Source organism: Protopterus annectens, chromosome 11.part0 (genome assembly GCF_019279795.1).
Source record: "Protopterus annectens isolate FY-2018-M chromosome 11.part0, PAN1.0, whole genome shotgun sequence".
Classification (NCBI taxonomy): domain Eukaryota; kingdom Metazoa; phylum Chordata; order Ceratodontiformes; family Protopteridae; genus Protopterus; species Protopterus annectens.
Window position 1 is genome coordinate 296044169 of NC_056745.1, and position 22467 is coordinate 296066635.

The 22467-nt window shown below is 40.0% G+C and overlaps 1 protein-coding gene across 9 annotated transcripts in view; it reads left to right on the plus strand.

The window, feature by feature from the left end:
• The window catches only part of ABCC9 (ATP binding cassette subfamily C member 9), a 1652866-nt gene that overhangs the window by 1209552 nt on the left and 420847 nt on the right, over positions 1–22467 (plus strand). For all 9 annotated transcript variants that reach the window (XM_044087794.1, XM_044087796.1, XM_044087793.1 and 6 more), the window contains one exon: positions 18597–18698. In XM_044087794.1, the coding sequence (XP_043943729.1) occupies positions 18597–18698 (102 nt within the window). The remainder of the gene's footprint in view (positions 1–18596; positions 18699–22467) is intronic.

Sequence of the window (22467 nt, forward strand, 5' to 3'; positions counted from 1 at the left end):
CACATTCCAGGGTTAGGTATAACAGCATGCATAGATATTCCCATTAACCCAGACACCTGATACGGAACAGTTGCATAGCAAACAGAACACATGCATATATGTGACCACAGTGGTAATAAGAACAGCATGCAAAAACATTGATGGCACCATGCCACAAATGTTGGAATAGTTCAGTATAGCACATGCATGGGAACCATTAAATTATTTATTAAACAATTGGACATTATCAGAGTCATTACATACCAGTTGGGGTGGGTATGTTGATTATTGTTGGAGATATGGTGGGGGGAGAGAAAGATGTCAATTAACACCTAGTATATTCCAGTAATCCACATTACTTTCCTAGTCAGTGTTGTTATCTGTACCTTAAAAGTCTTACTACACTACCCTATAGCCTTAGTTTGGACAGTGATATGGCTGTCATCATTACACATGAACCAGTTTTACCTGCAGTATACACCTCATACTTGGTATAGCTGTGGAAGGAATGTTTGTTAACACTAATTAACTGTTTCTACACATACTCCCAGATTCAGGGTTGATGATTTTCACATAGCTATCCAACTCTTACTGCACAGACTCTGACCATGTGTTGACCACATGCTGGTGTGCTGGGACATATCTAGAATATTGCCCTCTTCCACCTTTAGTGACCTGACACACACATACATATACATGCTTTCCTACACAGTTATATTATGTAGCACAGTATGGGTGACAGTGACCATTGATACTTTATTATTCAGAAAAACTGCAACACTCACAATTCCCTACAATACCAGAGTGAACAGTACCAGTACAGGTTATAATGGTCTGTATTTCTCAGCACAGTGTTCGTAGCCGACATACCTGTGGGAGCAATGTTTGTTAGCACTACCTGACTGTTGCCACACAAAGTTCCGGATTACACATTAGTATTATGCACATAAATCTCACTCTGTTACTGTCCACACTCTGGTCACAGCTTAACAACATGGCAGTGTAGATAGGACATACATGAAATATTATTCTCCTAACAGTTTCGGAGGGTGCTACAGTGACGGGTGTGCCCTCATAGATGTATGACACTCACTTGTATTCCCTGTTTGCTGGCTAAACATCTGGGATCATCCCACAGACTTACCAGGGGAGCAGGCAGCAGATATGGGCCCATATACTGGGCATTCTGGCCTCATCTGTACAGTTGTGGGGTATGATTCTGTATGCAGCCCAATTCCACTCCTAGGATTCAGACCATAGCTGTGTCTGCTACAACTTAAACACTGTCCATCACAGTTGTGTCTGCTATATGGATATTGCTGTATATCTCCTATCTGCTTTCTGTCTTATTAATCCCCTGTGCTTTTGCATTTTGACCTTGTATTACAATACTCTTATACAGATTTCCTAGACAGTTATATGTTGTAGGACAGTGTAGGCAACAGTGATGTGTAATACCTCATTATTCAGAGCAACTGCATCAGTCACAATGCCATAGAATACCACTGTGAACAGTACCAGCACTGGGCATCATTCTTGTATTTCTGGGCACAGTGTTGGTATCTGACAGACCTGTGGGAGGAATGTTTATTAGCACTACCTGAATGTTCCCACACACAGTACCAGATTCCACATTACTATTATGCACATACATCTCACTCTGTTACTGTACACACTCTGACCACAGCTTGACAAGTTGGGGTGTAAATGGGACATACATGGCTTCTTAGTCACATTAGGTATTGGGGAGTTGCTAGTGTGACAGCTTTGTTCTCATAGATGTGTGTCAATCAGTTTGTATTTCCTGTTTGCTGCTTATACATCTGGGATCATCCCACTGATTTCCCAGGGAAGAGGTTGATAGGCAACAGATATGGGCCACTTTAATAGACATTCTGGACATATCTGTACAGTTGTGGGGTATGATTCTGTATGCAGACTACTACCACTGGCAGGATTCGAACCATGGCTGTGTGTGCTAAAAAAACAGCAGTTCACATCTCAGTTGCATATGCTATTCAGTTTTTGTTGTCTGCATTTTCCCTGTTTGCTGTCTATGTGTCTCTCAGTTGTACTAAACTGGCTCTGGGGAATACACCTGTCATATACAGACATTCCTACACATTCAATTTATGGTGCACGGTGTGGGTAACAGTGCTTAATACAACAGTACTATTACATGATTACAAATCTACATTACCATATGATACCAGAATATACACATGCAGTCCAGCAGTTAGACCTGTTTTGTCAGGGTATTACACTTTTATTGACATGCAAACAATATGAGACTCTTCCTGCCATTCTCTCTAGTGTATGCAGTACTTGTCTTGAACAATACAGGTTTTATACAGGCAATTCATTTACTACTGCTTTTAGTTTTATTTCCTATGACAGTAAATGCATGAATATTACTGACCTGCCTCGCATTGCAACCTTACCAGGTCACTGACGTGGGCCTCCTGGTTCGCGGCCCGCTCCATTGCAGCTGTGGGGGCCAGCAGGAACTTCATGAACTATTATCCGTGTTTGACCGGCATGGAATAGAACTTTTACATTTTATTATCAAACTGAATAACAACAAGGTGAAAGCCTTGTTTGATGAAGTGAATATTTTAAATAATGATGTATTGAATGATGTGAATTTTAATAATTTTGTGACAAAATATGACATTTTTTCAAAAATAGGGGGGCAAGTGAAGGACAATATTGTTAGGAAACAAAAGAAATTTAGGAGGGATGAGATAGAATATAGACACAAGGAAGCCTACATACTACCGAAAAGTTATTATGGGGCACCCAGTAATACAAATCATGATACTAACAATGGTCTGAACAACAGACTTGAAAGTAGGGATGTAGAAAGGGTGATATTAATTTTGAATTTAATCACACAGAAGTGGATGAGGTATTTGATGAGGATTACCCAGCACTTCGTAGATTGGAATGTATTTACAATCAGAATAGGAACCGACAGAATTTTTTAGGGAATCAACCGAGTCCAAGGGGCAGGATTCCAAGGGAAAGGAAGACATTTTGGAACAAAAGGAACCAGAATCATTATTAACACATTTTCAAAAGTCACAGTCTATTATTTCCAGTTTCGATGGCAAATTGCTTAGTTATAATGGTTTCAACATCTTCAATTATACAGCGGAGGTAATAGGGAAGCAGCATTTTAAGTTATTTGAAAGGGGATTCAAGTCTGTACCGACTAACACCCCGGATATATCTAAAGTGCTCATTGAACTTAAACTTTACATCAGGAAGTTAAATTTTCAATTATTTTTTCAAGGAGACACTGCGGAAAAAGGTTCTAATAATGAATTTAAGAAAAAGAGTGCATTTAACCCAACACTCCACCCTATGTTGCAACATTTTGAGCGAATTTGTTCGAAATAAATTTTTCATGAACATTCTAAACACAAAAAATGATTTTACAACATTTCTAAAGATGAGGCAACATTATTAAAAAAATTGAGGACATCTGATACTATTCGTTCCATGAAACTGGATAAAGGAGGTGGGGTGGTTCTGATAGACAAGATCGATTATGTGAATGACCTTACACTTATGTTGCAGGATACCAATAAATACACTATCATTTCATTGAACGAGATTCATGTAGCACACAGGAAGTTGTTATTTTTAGAGGACAATTTATACCAAGGGGTTATTAATGAAGAATTGTACAACTTTTTGCAGAATGAATATCCTACTATTCCGACAGTGTTCGGAATCCCTAAGGTTCACAAAGATGTTTATCACCCACCATACAGATTAATAGTAGCCGGGCAAAACAGCTCGACCTACACAATGGGGGTATTTGTGGACCATTTAGCAAAGAAAATACTTCCATCTTTTAACCAGGTGATAGTTGATTCCTGGGATTTTTTAACTAGAATTAAGGAGGAACATTTTGAACTGACAAAAGGTTTTCCGCAATGGATGTGGTGGACCTTTTTGGTTCAATTCCCCATGGTGTTGGTTTAGAATTGTTTAATGAAGCATTAATACAACATTCTAATTTGAGTAACACTATGATTAATTTTGTGACAGAATTGATGGAACAAATATTGATGAATAATTTTATATCTTTTGAGAACAAATATTACAAACAAGTACAGGGTGTTGCCATGGGGGCTAGTTCTGCCCCCATTTATGCAAACTTGGCGACGGCAATGTGGGAACATAAATATGTTCTCACTTCACAATTCTCTAAGCAATGGGTTACTTATGTCCAATACCTGGACGATATTTTTATTGCTTGGAAAAGAGATCAACAATATGTGAACCGGTTTGTGGATTACATGAACAACACATGTCCCTACTTTAAATTCACTCATGTTTTTGACAATTTTGCTATTGATTATTTAGATGTGAATATCACTAGAGATATCCAGTTTAATAGATTTGTTTCTAAGGTATTTCCAAACCCACTTATTTGAATTGTTTCCTGAGGTTTAACAGTCAGCATCCCTATCATATTAAAAGGAACCTTGCTAGAGGGCAGATGATAAGGGGAGCAAGAATGTGTTCCACCTTTAATAACTTCAAAGTGGAATTGGGTAACCTTGTTGAGATGTTTAAGTCATGGGGGTACCCGGAAACACCAGTTAGGGATTTGGGTTTGGGGATACTTGAAGGATGGGGTACTAAGTTTATCCCCTTACTAGGTACCTCGGATGGCCATTTCCTGATGCACACTGGGAATAGCTATGAGAATGGTCACCAAGACAGTACAATTCCAATGAATGTTAGGCATTCAATGGTAACACAATTTGGTCCATTTGGTGTAAAAGTCAGGAAGATTTTAGAAAAGAACTGGACAAACCTGGGTATTAACAGTGAACTTTTGGAGAAATTAGGGTCCCATCCAACATTCACCCATAAGATGGGTAACAACATCAAACACCTCTTGGAACACCCCTTAAAAAAGGTTTCAGAAAAAAGCACGAGACCATGTGGGATGTGTGCACAATGTGTTTACATATTGAGAGATCTGGTAGTAAGGACAGGTGAACCACTGAAAGAGATTAGATTGGCAGCGGGTAACTGTGGAAGTAAAGGGTTGGTGTACATTGGTATATATGAGGGATGTAATGGATTTTACATTGGGAAAACTGAGAGGGTTCTCAGAAGAAGGATATACGAATACCTGTATACCATTAGAACTGCCAATGTTAACAACGCTTTATATAAACACACCCTAACTTGCCCCTCATTTACTGTATACAGATTTGCGATTTTAGAAATAGTGGAGAAAAATGCCAGAGGGGGTAACTGGCATAACAAAATTGAGGAATGTGAACTGCGATAGCAACTGCGATTAAACGCATGTGAATTACCAGGGATCAATGAATTAGCTTCTGTAAAGCCTATTTTAGTTGCCCAAGCAGAAGTTTTATGAAATTTATACACATTTTTAATTTTTTTTTGTATATTTGTTAAGCATGTAATTTGAATTTTATACTAGTGTAATTTCACTTTAAAATTAATTATTCGCTTAATTACAAAGGGTATTTAAAGGTGCTTAATGAACTGGATCATGTATTTGATAAAGTCGGCATGTTGGCAGATGAAAGCGCTTATACTTGTTTGGATTGTACATTTGAATTAAGACTGTCTTAATTTCCACTTGATTTTGACATCATTCTTCAGAGGGAATACAGCTCCAGTTGTAGATATTTGGTTTGGTTTTGTTTTTTTTATCCACTTGACACACTTGTATTGTAATTTATATATATATATATATATATATATATATATATATATATATATATATATATGTATATATATGTATATATATATCTTCACCTACACCACCCACTTCCTACCTACCTAGCACACCCCCCTAGCCTTACCACTTCAATTCCACTGCACCACAAAACACCCCTCCCTACTACTAAACCAACTAACTCAGTCTAAACTACAGTCACACTTATCACACACATCAATCCTCCGACGAACCTACTCCCCACACTACACTACACTCACCTTTCCCACAGCCTAACCCGAAATCCCACAATCAAACTTACTTACCTGACTCCCTAACTCCTCCCTCTCTCAGCACACTACCGAGTCGCGATCACACATTACCTGTCGGTAAACTTACCTGTCGGTTCGCTGGTCTTCGTTTTCTGTGTCAGGGATATCCGGGTTCGGTCTTTTAGTAGACATATATATATATATGTATATATATATATGTATGTATACATGCATATATAGTGTGTATATATATATATATATATATATATATATATATATATATATATATGTATGTATGTATATATATATATATATATATATATATATATGTGTGTGTGTGTGTGTGTGTATGTGTATAAATATATCACTCCCCATCTGTCTTGTTACCATTTATATAACCTTCATAGAATAATGCCAAGGTGCTAGTGTTTCTTGTTTTGTGACTTAATAAAGTGGTTACTTTATCTAGCCCCATGATTCCAAGGTCGATCTGTAAATAACTTCCCTATGTACTCAGATTTTGTTTTACCTCTGGTATGTTTAACTGAATTCAGCTACAGTAAGGTTTCATCTAATGCACATTTTATTAACCACTCTTGCTAAAAATTGCCAATCAGTTAATGTGCGTATAACCTGTCTTCCTTGGGCAATTCATATTTTAATTATCTGTCCCTTCTAATTTATTCAAAATGATATCCTTTTATTGTCTCTGCTTCCTCTTGTTAGATAGGACTGCCTTGGTATGGACTATTCCTATGCTGATTTAGAGCTGTACTGATGAATTTATTCCTGCAGATTATTTTGGACAGTTTAAGAGGGTAGTAACCATCTGTTATGGTGGAGTTTCTGCATTTTTCACTTAGGCTTAATTCCTGTTGTAGAGCTGAGCTTGTTTATAGTGCAGACTTCACAGTTTTATGGTTGAAGGGAGAGAGTTATATACTGTGCACTATGAGATGGTTGCACCTGTATTTTGATGAGTTTTTCTGGGCCTAAAGCCAAATATTGCAGCAGCTTTTTCAAGGAGTGGATATAGCTGTATGCAGTAACACAGGGGGCACTATTAGTTGGTGCTGTTTGACTTTATCTTTCATGCTTTATTTTGCCCATAATTGTAATGCTCTCTTATGTTTTTCAAACTGGTGGTTCAACTAACCATAAAATGTTGTTTTTATGCTTATTTATTGTAGTCACTAGGAAATGTCAGTCAAAAAACAAATTTTACTTGAGGTTGTACTTTTATTTATTTGTAACTGCTATCCTGATTTTTAAAAGGTGCATTCAACTATACATTATTTTATTATTTCTGTACTTTTTGGTTATTACCAACATTTTTTAATTAGCCCTGAATTTTCAAAATGCTTAGGTTTAAACATTCAGATAAAAATTGCTTGATTTATTTAAAGCATCCAGGTAAGATATAGACAACATGGAAGTATATATTTCCAGATTAGATGTTCTAATATGCATACTAAAAGGCAAAGACAGATACTAAGAATACACTCAAACTTAAAACTATCTGTTAAGATGGGAGAAAATAATCCATATCACAAATTAACCAATACCCATGATCACAGTAGCAGGCAAACTGGAACTGTTAGTTATGTAAAAAACAAACAAAAATTATCTGCATTTTCATATTCAGCTAAAATAAAAGCCCTTTAGGTGGAAAGGTAAGAAAGGGGCGAAGAGCTTTCCACCATTTGGAAGACAATGGCTGGACATCTGACTGCTGCCAATTTCTACCTTATAAAAGAAATAGCTTTCTTCTGTGAGATCTTGGACCAGTGATAAGCATGATATTCAACCAGACTGAGACCACATTCGAAACTCCATAGGTCCTCCATTGGCATTCTAGCATTCATCCAACCCTCCCTTGAGAATGGAACTCAAAGACAAACAATGATTCATTTCCTCAAAAAAGGGCAGGCCTTACACAGGTCAATGGAAACACATCTAGAGCAGCATATAATGATCTATTGTAACCAAATGTTAGGTCGTATAGACTGACCACACTTATCTGTATAAAGCATTTGGAGGATGAATTTGTATACTATATAAGCTCAGAATTGGGGTCACTTATATAAGGGAGCTCTAGAGCAAATAGGCCTTATAGTGGCTGGACCATGATACTTGTTACACAAAGACAAAGAGTGACACAACCAGTTGTGATATCAAGCACAAAGAATAATGAGATGATCAATTGCAAAAGCAAAGAGCTAAACAAACCCATATCTCTACAGAAAACAAAAGTTTTATTTTATACTGTCATTATTTACCTGACTCAGACATTCTGGTTACTTTAAACCAACCAGATCAGGTGACACTATAAAATGTAGTGCACTTTTGTAAGACTGGCCTCATATAAATATGAGGGGCTACCAAAAGTTTATCCATGCACCTATTTCATACTCTTATGAGTTTTTTAACCCATTTTTGATCTGGGTAAAATGTATAGTAACCTGTCCCTAAACCTGCCCCAACTAGTGTACTAAATCCACCAAATGAAAATGGTCTTTCCTTCAAGTGTCTGTTATAGGTTCATAGGTTCAAAGGTAGGTACTAAGCTATCTGCCCAAGGGCATTTTTAAGCCTAGCCAGAGTATGTCGGCGTTCGCCACCCCATTGATTAATTAACTGAGCCTCTGTCAAGCAGAGACAATGAAGTGATGCTAGGGGTGTATTTTCTGTTGCCCATTCACTCATCAAGGCTTCTCTTGAAGAGTGTAAGTGAAGGGCTCTGCCTAATGTAGTTAGGAATTTTGTTCCAAAGCATGGGGAGTCTCTGTGACAGGAATCTATCCCTCCAGCATGTTCTATTTATTGTTGTGGTGAGGTTTAGCTCACTAGAGCGCGTGGCTTGCAGTGACCTGGATTTCTTTAGGTGGAGCATGTCCATCAATTTTGAGTTGGACATGGCTTTGTAAGTCAGGCAGAGATCACCTCTGAGTAAGCGATATGCCACTGAGTACAGCTGGAGTTTTTTCAGTCGGCCTGCATAGGACATATGTTTGAGACCAGTAATCCTCTTGGTGAGGTGCTTTTGTGGTCTTTCCAGCTGTTGGAAGTGTCTTGTGAGGTACATCCCAAATGGGGCATTGTACTCTATGATGGGTCTGATGAATGACGAGTAGAGGGCACTATAACCTCTTTATTTCTAGATGCAAACCCCTTAGTAATTAGATGGGCCACATTGAAGGATTTCCTAACTACTTTGGCAATATGATTGTCAAAGGAAAGATTATTATCTACCTTGGTCCCCAGATCTCTTATTACCTCTTCTGTATTAAGGGGGCTGCCGCCTATGTGGTAATTCGTGGGTGTTTTGTTTTTCCCAAACGGGATGACTATGCATTTTTTGGCATTTAGCTTGAGGCCATGACTTTGACACCAGGTGTCTGTCTCAGTAAGGCCTTTTTGAAGGATGTCCGTGTCAGTCAGAGAGTCAATTATGGTTCCCAGTTTGCAGTCATTGGCGAACTTGGTTAGCCATAGTCCTTCTGTGTTTGCCTGTACTTCTGCGAAATATATGCCGAACAGTAGGGGTCCCAGAACCGAGCCTTATGGAACACCACTTGTGACTGGTTTAGAGTTGGACCTGGAGCCCGCTATTCTTACTGTGTGAGTTCTGTCGTAAGCCAGTTGGCAACCCATCTTGTGACATAGGGGTTTATGTTCAGGCTGGTGAGTTTTTCTATAATACCTGAGTGAGAAATGGTGTCAAACGCCTTGGCGAGATCAAGATAGGCTGTGTGAACCACCCTCGTCTATGGCCTTGGTGACTGTCTCGAAAAAGTCAACCAGGTTTAGTAGGCATGATCTGCCCTTAACAAAACCGAACTGGGATGGGTCAAGTGTTTGGAGGTTCCCAATGTCTTTGTTAATGAGTTCCATGATGATGCGCTCTATAGCCTTGCAGGCCAGGCTAGTCAGGCTTATGGGGCAATAGTTACCAGGCTCAGTTGTGGCCCCTCCTTTGTGGAGTGGAATAACTGTTGCTCTGCGGCATTCTATGGGCACGTGGCCTGTGAAGAGGCTGAGGTTGAACAGTGTATTTAGGTGGGGGGTTAGTTCATTCTGTAGTTCGTGCAAGATGCAGCCTGGGACACCATCTGGCCCCATTGATGCTGTGTTTTTGGCTTTTGAAAGGGCTGTTTTCACCTGTGCTTCTGTGATTTCTGGGACACTACTCTTTTCCGGTATTGTTGTGGGCTCTTTTGAAGGTGAGAGGGAGGTGAAGTTTGCACTGAATCTATCTGCCAGGATGTTGGCAATATCAGTAGGTTCAGTATATTTTGTGCTATTTTGCACTAGCTCAGAGCATATCTGCGAGTTGCCACTTAGATTCTTGACATAGCTAAAGAAGGCTTTGTGGTTATCTTTCGAATACTTGGCTATATTTCTTTCGAAGTTAGCCTTGGATGATTTTATGAGAGACCTTAGTTTCTTACTGATACTGATCAGGGATGTCTTTCCTTCTTGGGATTTGCTTTTTTTCTGTTTCCTCCTTCTGTTGTATAACCTGTTTATGGCAGGGGTCCAGCAGACTGGTTTCCTTCTCTTATGGGAGTGAGTCTTGGTCTTGCTAGGGATGGCACGATCCATGCATCCTTGTAGGTGCTCATAGAGTGCAATTGTAAGGATTCTGCATCTTGGGCAGTGTTATCCTTTAGTGTGGGGGCTGTGAAACTTACCACCTTTGCCTTAAGTAAGGTGAAGTTTGCTTTAGAAAAGTTTTTCACAGTGGTTTCCTTGGTTGAGGGTGGTGGTGGGGTGTGGACATCCAGAGTGATTAGTTTATGGTCTGATCTAACCAGTGACGGGTTGACCTCCGGTATGGAACACCTGTCGCCCATGTTGGTGATGACTAGGTCCAATATGTTGTGGCCTCTGGTAGGGGAGTTTACCAGCTGATCCAGGGCATTTGAGTTGATAAATTTCAGGAAGCGCTAAGAGTGGGAGTTTGTACTCAAGTAGTTTTCCCAGTTAATAGTAGGGTAATCAAAATTGCCCAATATCAGTGTGTTTGGTAGGATCTTCATATTTTCCAGTGTCTCCAGAAAGGTGGAGTGGTGGTCCTGGGTCATTGAGGGTGATGAGAAATTAATATCATACAAGTTAAATGTAATCCAGAGCTTGTCCATTACTAGAATAGTGGTCTTCAGGACTCCAAACCTATATGTAATAATAAACATTAGATGTTCATAGGTTCATAAGAGTGTACTAGGCTAATGGCCCTGTAGCCTTCACAAGTCTAGCCCATAGGATTACCCTGGCAACGTGCCACCCAACCTTAGTTTCCAGTGCCTCTGTCAAGTACAGCCACTGGAGTGATCCCCGGGGTGATTTTTCCATTTCCCATCCACTCATCAAGATTTTTCTTGAAGAAGGCCAGTGAGGTGCTCTGTTTGACATGCATGGGAAGTCTATTCCATAGCATGGGCAGTCTCTGGGTTATGAACATGTCCCTCCGGCACGTTCTGTTGATTGTGGTAATGAGGTTGAGGTCTCTAGAGCGTGTGGTGCAGAGGGATTGGGATTTCTTTATATGTTGCATTTCTAACAGAGCTGGGTCAGACATGGCTTTATAAGTCAAGCAGAGATCACCTCTAAGTAGGCAATATGAGACAGAATAGTTGGTGTTTTTTTGAGTCTGTCAATATAGGACAAGTGTTTAAGGCCTAGGATCCTCTTTGTGAGGTACTTTTGCAGCCTCTCCAGTTGTTGCAGGTGTCTAGTGAGGTACATGCCAAATGGGCATTGTACTCGATGATTGGCCTAATGAGGCAAGAGTAGAGGGAGACAATGACCTCTTTCTTTCTGGATGCAAAACCCTTAGTAATGAGATGTGCCACATAGAAGGACTTTCTGACTACAGTGGCAGTATGGTGGTCAAAAGAGAGGATGCTCTCAACCTGTGTTCCCAGATCTCTTATAACACCTTCTGTGTTCAGTGAACTACCATTGATGTGGTAGCTCATGGGAACTGGGTTTTTCCCAAAGGGGATGATGATACATATTTTGGCACTGAGCCTAAGGCCATGGTTCTTACACCAGTTGTTGGTCTCAGTGAGGCCTTTCTGTAGGATGTCAACATCACTTGGGGAGTTAATAATGGCTCCCAACTTGCAATCATCTGTGAACTTTGTCAGCCAGTGTCCCTTCGTGTTGGACTGGACTTCTGAGAAGTAGATACCAAACAGGAGAGGACCCAGGACTGATCCCTGTGGGACTCAACTCGTGACTGATTGGCAGTCTGACTTGGAGTCAGATACTTTTGCACTGTGGGTTCTATCTGTGAGCCAGTTTGCAACCCACCTAGTGATATAGGGGTTGATGCCTAGTTTAGTGAGTTTTTCTATGATTCCTGAGTGGGAATGCTGTCAAAGGCCTTGACCAGATCAAGGTAGGCTGTATGAACCACCTTGCCTTCATCCACAGCTCTGGTGACTGACTCAAAGAAGTTGACCAAGTTGAGCAGGCATGATCTACCCTTCACAAAACCAAACTGTGTGGGATCCAGAGTTTGGAGATTCACTATATCCTTGTTTATTAGGTCCATGATGATGCATTCCATAGCTTTGCATGTCAGACTTATCAGGCTAATGGGGCGATAGTTCCCAGGGTCTGTAGTCTCTCCTCCTTTGTGGAGAGGGATGACTATAGCAGTGTGCCATTCGGTAGGGACAAAGCCTGAGGTGAGGCTGTGATTGAACAGGGCACACAAGTGAGGTGCCAGTTCACTCTGTATTTCATGTAGAACACAGCCAGGGATATTGTCAGGTCCCATAGAAGCTGTATTCTTGGCCTTGGACAGTGCTGTTTTAACCTGTGCTGCAGTAATACTAGGTACCTGGCAATCTACTGTTATTGTGATTGGTCCTTGGGGGGAGGAGTTGGCACTGAATCTGTTGGCCAATATATTGGCAATAACCATTGGCTTGGTATATGAGTTACCATTGTGTAATAACTCAGAGCAAACCTGGGTTTTGCCATGGAGGTTCTTTATATAACTATAGAAGGCCTTGTGGTTGTCTTTACTATCTGCTGCAATTCTGTTTTCATAGCTAGCTTTAGAGGATTTGATGAGGGATCTCAACTTTTTGTTGAGGCTGATAAGGGAGTTTTTCCACTCTTGGGACTTCACCTTATTCTGCATCGGTTTCCTCCTTCTGCTGTAGAGTTTGTTTATGGCAGGGGACCATCAGATTGGCTTCCTTTTTTTGGAGGAGATCATCTTGGTTCTGTTGGGTATGGCGAGATCCATACATTTCTGTATGTGTTCGTACAGTGCATTGGTGTATGATTTGGGGGTATTGTAACTATTCTCCATTTGCATGGGTGCTGTGACGTTAGCCATCTCAGTTCTTAGCAGCCCAAAGTTAGCTTTGGAGAAGTTTTTTATGTTGGTTACCTTAGTAGGGGGTGGGGGGATTGATGTGGATTTTCAAGGTGATTAGTTTGTGGTCAGATATAACCAGGGAGGAGTTAACTATTGGTGTAGAGTGAGCAATGGTCACCCATGTTAGTAATGACCAGGTCAAGGATGTTGCTACCTCTAGTGGGGGTAAGAATGAGCTATTCCAGGACATTGGAATTAATGAATTCCAGGAAACATTGGGCAAGTGTATTGGTACATGAGTAGTTTTCCCAGTTAATGGAGGGATAGTTGAAGTCACCCAGTATGAGTGTGTTAGGTTCATAGGTTCATAGATTAGTACTAAGCTAACTGCCCTTGTGAGCCATTTTAAGCCTAGCCAATTATCCCTTGTGAGACTCAAACCCTGCACCTTGTGTTTTAAGGCAAACACCTTAACCATTAGGCCACCCTTCCAACCCAACTTGGGCCCTAATATTCTCCAGAGTGTTTAGGAACATGGAGTGAGTGTCTTGGGAAATGGTTAGAGACCTATAACAGGATACGACCTGAATCGCTGTCTTACCCAATTTTAGCTGCACCTGAAGTATCTCTGATGCATTATGTTGGGCTACAAGTCTGGAGGTGTGTGCATCCTTTATGAATATGGAAACACCACCATCTTTGGAGCTTCGGTCCAAGTTCTGGGGCCGAAAGGTGTGGAATTAGTTATAGCCTGATAGTGCAGGGGTGCTCTCTGCTGTCTTGAACCAGGTCTCTGTTACAGCATAAATGTCGATGTTCTCCATTTTAAGGAGTGCTTCAAGCGAGTGCATTTTGAGATTTAAACTTCTAAATTTGAGCAGCATAACCCTCAGATTGCATTTGTTTGTAGCTGTTATGGTGGTAATTTGGTCTTTGGAACACCACCTAAAAAAAGGCACTGTAAGGGTAGCAAGAGCCTTGGCCAGTATCCGGAAGCCCAGTGGTGACTGATGCAGGGCATCGAGGTCTGTCAATCATGTCATCCCAGGCAGACAGATACTGGATCCCCTTAGAATGACACCAAAAACTTAGCCAATTGTTGAAATCAATCATTTTCTACTTGTACTGTGGTACAACATGAAGAACAAAAGGTTGAAGTATAGTGTTAGGCTTCACTCCTAGGTGGCACAAAATGACTCATATATCTAGGCTGGTACTGCCCTTAAAAGAACTCACACAGGTCCATTACTACCTGTATCCACTTACACAAGGTGCTGTGCTTCCAACAAGTCTGAAACATCTGAGCAGGAAACCAACATGGACAGAAAGGGCATAGTAAGAGAAGAAGGTCCCTGCCTTAATAACATTTATTACAGAATGGTAACAAAAAATAACAAAAAGTGCCATGGATTAAACTACTAATGGATGCAACACAAAAAACAGGGTATTAAGTATTAATAAGCAGCAGTGAATTTTAAATAGGGTAAAAAAGGACTGCTTAGTGCTAAAGATGTAATATGAAGACAGGTACATGAAGAAACAATACCTATGTTAGTAGGTTAGTAGGTTACCATTTTCATGGAAATTCTAGTTCCTACATTCAGAGGGCTCCCTGTTGTAATTGAGAGATCCATAACTGTCAGTCTCAGAATTACAAAAAATAAACATGACATCCAGTGGAAGACAATGAATGGCAAAACGCACTGTACTTTTTTCAAAACATTGTTTCAGGACAGCAAACACTCCTGTTCCCCCCAGCTACTTATATATACTAATTTGGAAATCATTGTAACTCAGAGAGGGGGAATACTCCATGCTGCACTGATCTCAGTCCTAATATACAGGAAGTCCTTGCTCACACAGTAAGTCTCGCTGTTGTGATGATCACATTTACATTCCTTGGAATTTCATATGGCAATGCTTTCAGGAGTAGGCATCCTTAAAAAAAGGAGTAGGCATCCTTGATTAACCTGAAGTTTGGCAGAAAATATATATGTAATGTTTCCATAAACATTGATTAAGAAATCAAGCAGAGTAGTAATCCAGGCTAAATTTTTGATTAAAATAGTTCATATAGACCTATTACAGTTAGTTTTTCTTAAGCCCTGTAAATATAAACTACAGCATAACAGCCAGTGATCATATGGAGCTGGCCATGAAAACAGCTTAGTGTATGTTTAAAATGAAAAAGAAATATATGGTAATGTAAGACCTGTCAGCAAACAGAATTTTGAGTTAATCCTAATAAAATTTTAATTAGGAAAAGATGGTAAAACATTGAACACAATGGCAGTCAGGACCAATGTGTATACAGTACAACTAATGAATTCTTGAGGTTGGCTTGAATATGATGATGATGGCATAAACCCAATTCAAAAACCCAACACTGAACAGTTACAGTGCTGGAACTAAATCTTTAAATGAAATGAAGTTAGCTATCAATATCTGATAGGAGCACAACTGAACAAACAAGTGAACAGTGACACAAGTTCATGACCACCTTGGACCTTGATTCTATACTCTTGTCTATAAGTTTTGCAACATAAAATGATTACCTTACTACTGTAAACACATGATGGTTAAAGGTTAGATTATTGTCTATGTGGGTCACCAAGTCTCTAACTACTGGGTTGACTCTTAGGAGTGTGTTGTCAATTTGGTAGTTACCAGGGGTAGCCAACTTCCTGAAGGGTGCTATTATGCATTTCTGGGCATTTAGTTTTAGTGCATGGCTCAGACACCAGCTATTTGTCTATGTCAGGCCTTCTTGGAGAACATTAATGTTGGTGAGGGATTCTATGACTGTTCATAATTTGCAATTTTCTGGAAATTTTGTCAGTGAGAGACCCTTGACATTGCTCTTGCCTTTAGTGAAGTAGATGCCAAAAAAAGTGATCCCAGGACAAATCCTGTGAGAATCTGTTGTTAACTGTCCTAGAGGTGGACTCCCCAAATTTAACTTTCTGGGTCCTGTCTGTGAGCTAACTGGCTATCTACCGGGTGACATAAGGGTTAATACCTAACCTCTTGAGGTTGTCAACAATGTCCAGGTGGAGCATTGTGCCAAATGCGTTTGACCTGGTCATGTAGGCAGTATAATACCCATTGGCTTGTTGGCCTTCTCAAAGAAGTCCACCAGGGTGAGGAGGCATAACCTGCTGCATGACAAAACAAATTGGGTTGAGTCCAGTGTGTGGAAGATTCCTATGCCATTTTTAATCATTTCCATGATAATTCTTTCCATGCCTTTGCATATAAGACTAGTAAAACTTATGGGTTGGTACTTTCCATGGTCTATAGATGGCATGCCTTTGTGCAGAGGGATGACGATTGCCACTTACCCTATTCATGAGACATGAAGGTTAAATAGTGATTTCTGATGGCCTGATATGTCTTGTTTCATGATGTTTAGGAAGTAGCCTATGATATTGTTGGGAGCATGAATGCAGTGCTCTTGACCTTAGAGAGACCATTGAGGACCAGCTCCCTAGTGATTGTTGGGGAGTGATATCTGATAATTTTTCCTGAGGGAAGACTGTGGTGGAGAGAGGGGTAATGTCACTTCTCAATTTAAATTGAGCTCATTATGATGTACCTTCCTGACAAAATTAATTATCCAATTAATTAGCTAATACTTTTATATGCTGAATGATGCTAGTAATTTGATTAAATCTATTGGAGATTTTCATGATAATTGTTTCTTTGCTAAGTTTGATAGCTTTTCCATAAAAAAAACTAAGAAAGACAGTGGGGAGTTAAAACTGTGGTCTGATACTGAGATTTCTGCCTGTGGTAACACAGAACCTAAGCACTAGAATATAATATGTATTCAGTTATTTGCACTTCATGACAGGGTGTGATTTTAAAAACCTTTTGCTTAAATAAAGTGTATGGTTACAACTAAATGAAAAGTAAAATTGAAATAATTTAATTCAAAAACAGAAAACTGTCACAGCATGAAGTACTTACAATTCACCACACACTTTTTTTGCATTATACAACAGAATTGACTAAGCCAACCAACTATTCAGCCATCTATAACCCCTATTTTCCATTTTTACACAGGGGGTGGAGTGTTACTTCAACAGTGACAATCATCTAGAGGCAATGTTCACACCACTGAGCGACTAGCCCTGCTATATGTTTCTGAAATGAGACAGAGCAATTCTGAGATGCAGATCTGTGTCCTCCGTGGGTCAACACTCTAGCAAATAACAGCAACATTTTTTTCCCTAAATTTCATAGAAACCCTTTGGAATTGTTTTGCTGGTTGCCTTCTGCAACTACAGCTAGTTCTAGTAATCTTTTGATAGCAGGCTTTATTTTGTAATAAACAAGCCAAAAGGTAACAAGGTCACACAGACAAACTAGTAAAGAAGTACAAGAAACACCAAGCAAAACTAGTATCTCTACAGTGTAGTAACTTCAATTACCTGTAGTGGAGGTCCATAGGATATATGCAAATGACCCTTTACTGACATTTCAGCTACATGGCCTCTGAGTGCCCACGATTTTTTTTACTGTCACTTATGTCTGTAGTTGGCATTCAGGCTAATAAAGCCAAATCTCAGTAAAAAAAAAAAAATGACACCCAGCCATATTTCAAGCTGTTGTATTGTCTCATCACAGTTGGAAGTCACCACAATGCCAGCTAGCTAGGAGAAGTGTCATAGTGGCTAAGCAGAACATGTTAACTTCTCTAACTAGATATTTATGAGACTTCCACTTGGGATCCTATTTTTAATAGCTGTCTGTCACTTTTTTTCAGAATGTGGGTGCATATACTTGGAGTGGCTTGTTATATATTGTCTCATTTTAACATTATTGCTATTTTTGACATTGCTGATTGAGTTTTTGTGCAACATCATCACTGTGTTGGACTACTTACACACACACTGTACAAGTGATTAGGATTTATGCACATTTTACACTCACATACTATATGAATGCATATATGTGTGTGTGCATGTGTGTACATATATACATACATACACACACACACACACATATATATATATATATATATATATATATATATATGTGTGTGTGTGTGTATACATGCAAAGTTAAAATAATATTAGCTGTTTTCAGTGTACACTACCTCATATTTCTGTGAAAATATGTTTTATGCAAACAGCCACTTGCATCCTAACACAGCAAATGTTAAGTCAGAGATGAATTATGTTATCCTTTTTATAGGCTAGTTGTATCCTGTTTGTGGAATATCACACTGCAATTGCATTTTGTTAAATTTACAACTTTTCTTTGTGTTTTTGTTTCCCATCAGGATTACTTAGGAGCTTTTATTGTACTGACAGCAGCGGTGGGATCGATAACATGTAAACTGACTCCTGGTCTTGTGGGACTGAGCCTTACTTATGCACTCACTGTAAGTACCAGCAAAAGATAAAAGTCTGTCTGTATGAATGCATCAGACAAAGATGCATTATTAAAACAGCTAATAACTGCATATTAAAACAGCGATAAATGCATACACTTAATCATAAACATTGTGTGTGGTGGCATTTTATCCATAGCAGTAAGCTGCACATACATTACAGCATGGTTTAATAAATGCTGTACAGGCAAAGATAAAGGATCACCCAGGGTTGAAACCACTTCATTTTAATTAAATATTTTTCTTCTCATATAGTCACCTACCCTTGCTTTAGATTTTCTAAGATCTTACTCTACTTTAATTGTTCTTTGGAAAGGATTCCATATGCGTAATACATACAGTATACACATCCATTCATCCATCCATTTGCAAGCTGATCAGAGTAGACCAGTTTTCTCTATCTCAAGCAACAGCCAAATAATCATTCTGCAGGATCCCTAGAATTTTCTGGGCAAACCAGGAGCTAACTCCATACAATATGTCTTGTGTGCCCTATGGCATCCTTTCAGTGGATGATGCCTGTTCACCTACAGTGGGTAACTAAGCAACATAGAGGGTCTGTAGGACACTTTAATTGACTCCTGTCAACTGAGGGGGACCTGTGGCTATACTCTGTTATAATCTTGGATAGCCAAACTCCTTCTTGTGTCATGGAAGGTGCATGCATCTACCCTGCAAGGAAACCTGATTTCTGGCACTTATATTCACTATCATATCCTTTATGTCACTAGCAAACCTCATGACCACAGCTGAAGATGTGAACATAGATATGCTGGTGAAATTGCAGCTTCATCCTATGATTCCATTCTCGCTTCACCACCACAGGCTTGTACTTTACTTGTAATACTACCACCAGTGCACCCATCCATTGGTCAGTCTCCCCTTCTCTGTCCTCACTCATGAACATTACTCCAAGCCATCACTCTCAACTGCCCCTGATTTCATAGAATATTTATGATTGTGCCTCATATTTTTGCCTGTTTCTCATGAAAGAGGTGATTTTCTGGCAACTCTTTAAGGGTTGCAGTCATTAAATAATGACATACATTTGAGTTTTAGACTTCATATAATTCCAAACATGTATGACAATGTAACACCTGTTATTATAGCAATTTTGTAAGTATGTAAGAACAGCAACTAATATCTGACCTTAATATTAGGCTTCTGTTAAACATATTTTTTTCTCCTTGCCTATAACTCTTCTGCTAAGAGATTGAGTGGTATGCTTTAAGATGCTAAACTCTTCTGTTTGCTATAGCTGTTTTCCTCTTATCTCCAGAGACCAATCCACTTTTTTTCCAGGAGATCACCATAATCTGTCATTTTCAGGTACAGATGTTTATCATTGCTACTTCACACCCAACATTGAACCACTCCAGTGTATACTACAGATGGATCACTTTGGGCTAAGCGGACAGCATCATCTTCAAGTTACAAAATTAATCCCTTAGGCCCCCAAACTCAATACTGTCCAGACCTTGACTGTGCTTTTTTATCCTATGAGAGTCAGAGAAAGAGTCGAGGCAAGACACACCCTTGGCAGATATCTATCTTAAATATGGTTAACATAACATCATAGTTTCATAGTTTCATAGTATAGTACTAGGCTATCTGCCCTGGGGCATTTGTAAGCCTAGCCATAGTGATGTGGCTTTTGCCACCCCATGAAATGGTGCAAAAATGTGCAGAATAAGTCTAGAATACTGTGCCTCTGTCTAGTAGTGACACAGTGAAGGTCCCTTTATGTAATAGAATTAGTTTACTGTGCCCCTGTCTAGCAGTGACACAGATGTGACCCCTGGGGTAAACTTACGATCTCCCATCCACTCATCAAGATTTCTCTTGAAGAGAGTCGGTGAGGGGCTCTGCCTAATACAAACTGGGACCTGTTCCAAAGCATAGGAAGCCTCTGGGTTATGAATCTATCCCTCCAGCATGTCCTATTCATACTTGTGCCGAGGTTTAAGTCTTTAGCTCTCGTGGTCCTGATGGATTTGGATTTTTTGAGGTGGAGCATGTCCATCAGATCCTGATTGGACATGGCCTTGTACGTCAGGCAGAGATCACCTCTGAGCAGGTGGTATGCTACTGAATAGAGCTGAAGTTTCTTTAGTCTGGCAGAATAAGACATATGTTGGAGACCCTTGATCCTTTTGGTGAGGTACTTTTGTGGTCTCTCCAGCTGTTGCAAGTGCCGGGTGAGGTACATACCAAATGGGGCATTGTACTCAATCATGGGTCTGATGAGGGAGGAATATAGGGGTACAATGACATCCTTGGATCTGGATGTGAAACCCTTCATGATGAGGTGTGCAAGGTAGAATGTTTTTCTAACCACTTTGGTAATGTGGGTATCAAATGAGAGGTCGCTGTCTACTTGGGTCCCTAGGTCTCTGATTACTTTTTCTGTACTCAGTGGGTTGCTGTCTATGTGATAATTTGTGGGTACTTTTTTTTTCCAAAAGGGATGACTATACATTTTTTGGCATTTAGTTTAAGGCCATGACTACAGCACCAGTTGTCTGTTTCAGTGAGGCCTTTTTGTAGGATGTGTGTATCTGCTGGTGTATCGACTATGGCGCCTAGTTTGCAGTCATCTGTGAACTTTGTCAGCCACAGCCCTCCCATGTTTGCTTTAACATCTGAGAAATAAATGCCGAACAAGAGGGGTCCCAGGACAGATCCCTGTGGGACACCACTTGTGACTGGCTTTGAGTCTGACATTGCTCCAGCGATTTTAACTTTATGGGTTCTGTCCTTTAGCCAGTTTGCAACCCATCTAGTGACATAAGGGTTTACTTTTAAGCTGTTTAGCTTATCTATGATGCCTGAGTGGGGTATTGTGTCGAAGGCCTTAGCCAAGTCCAGGTATGCTGTATGGACTGCTTTGCCCTCATCAATGGCTCTAGTGACTGTTTCGAAAAAGTCAACCAGGTTTAAAAGGCAGGATCTGCCCTTTACAAAGCCGAACTGGGTGGGGTCAAGCGTCTGTAGGTCCCCTATCTCTCCGTTTATGAGTTCCATAATGATTCTTTCCATAGCTTTGCAGACCAGGCTAGTCAAGCTTATGGGGCGGTAGTTTCCAGGATCTGTAGAGGCACCCCCCTTGTGGAGTGGGACCACTGTTGCTGTACGCCAGTGTTCAGGTACATATCCTGAAGTAAGGCTAAGGTTAAATAGCATTTTTATGTGTGGGTTTAGCTCCTGTTGGAGTTCACGTAACACGCACCCCGGGATACTGTCAGGTCCCATTGATGCTGTGTTTTTTGCTTTGTTTAGGGCGGTTCTCACTTGGACATCTGAGATGCCAGGGAGATTACATTCAGCTGGAATAAGTATTTCTTCTTTTGGGGGTGAAGGAGGCGAGAAATTTGCACTGAACCTGTCAGCCAGAATGTTAGCAATATCTGTGGGTTCAGTGTATTTTTTGTTGTTGTGAACCAACTCTGAGCCTATCTGAGGGTTTCCGCCCAGGTTTCTAACATAGCTGAAGAAGGCTTTGTGGTTATCTTTAGTGTCCTTAGCGATTTTTCTCTCAAAGTTTGCCTTGGATGTTTTTATGAGAGAACGTAGTTTTCTGCTAATGTTGATCAGAGATGTCTTCCCTTCATGGAATTTCACTCTGACGTGCAGTAGCTTCCTTCTTTTGTTATACAATTTGTTTATGGCTGAGGTCCACCAGACAGGATGCTTACATTTGGTGGAGAGGGACTTGGATTTGTTTGGGATTGCATGATCCATGCATTCTTGGAGATGTCCA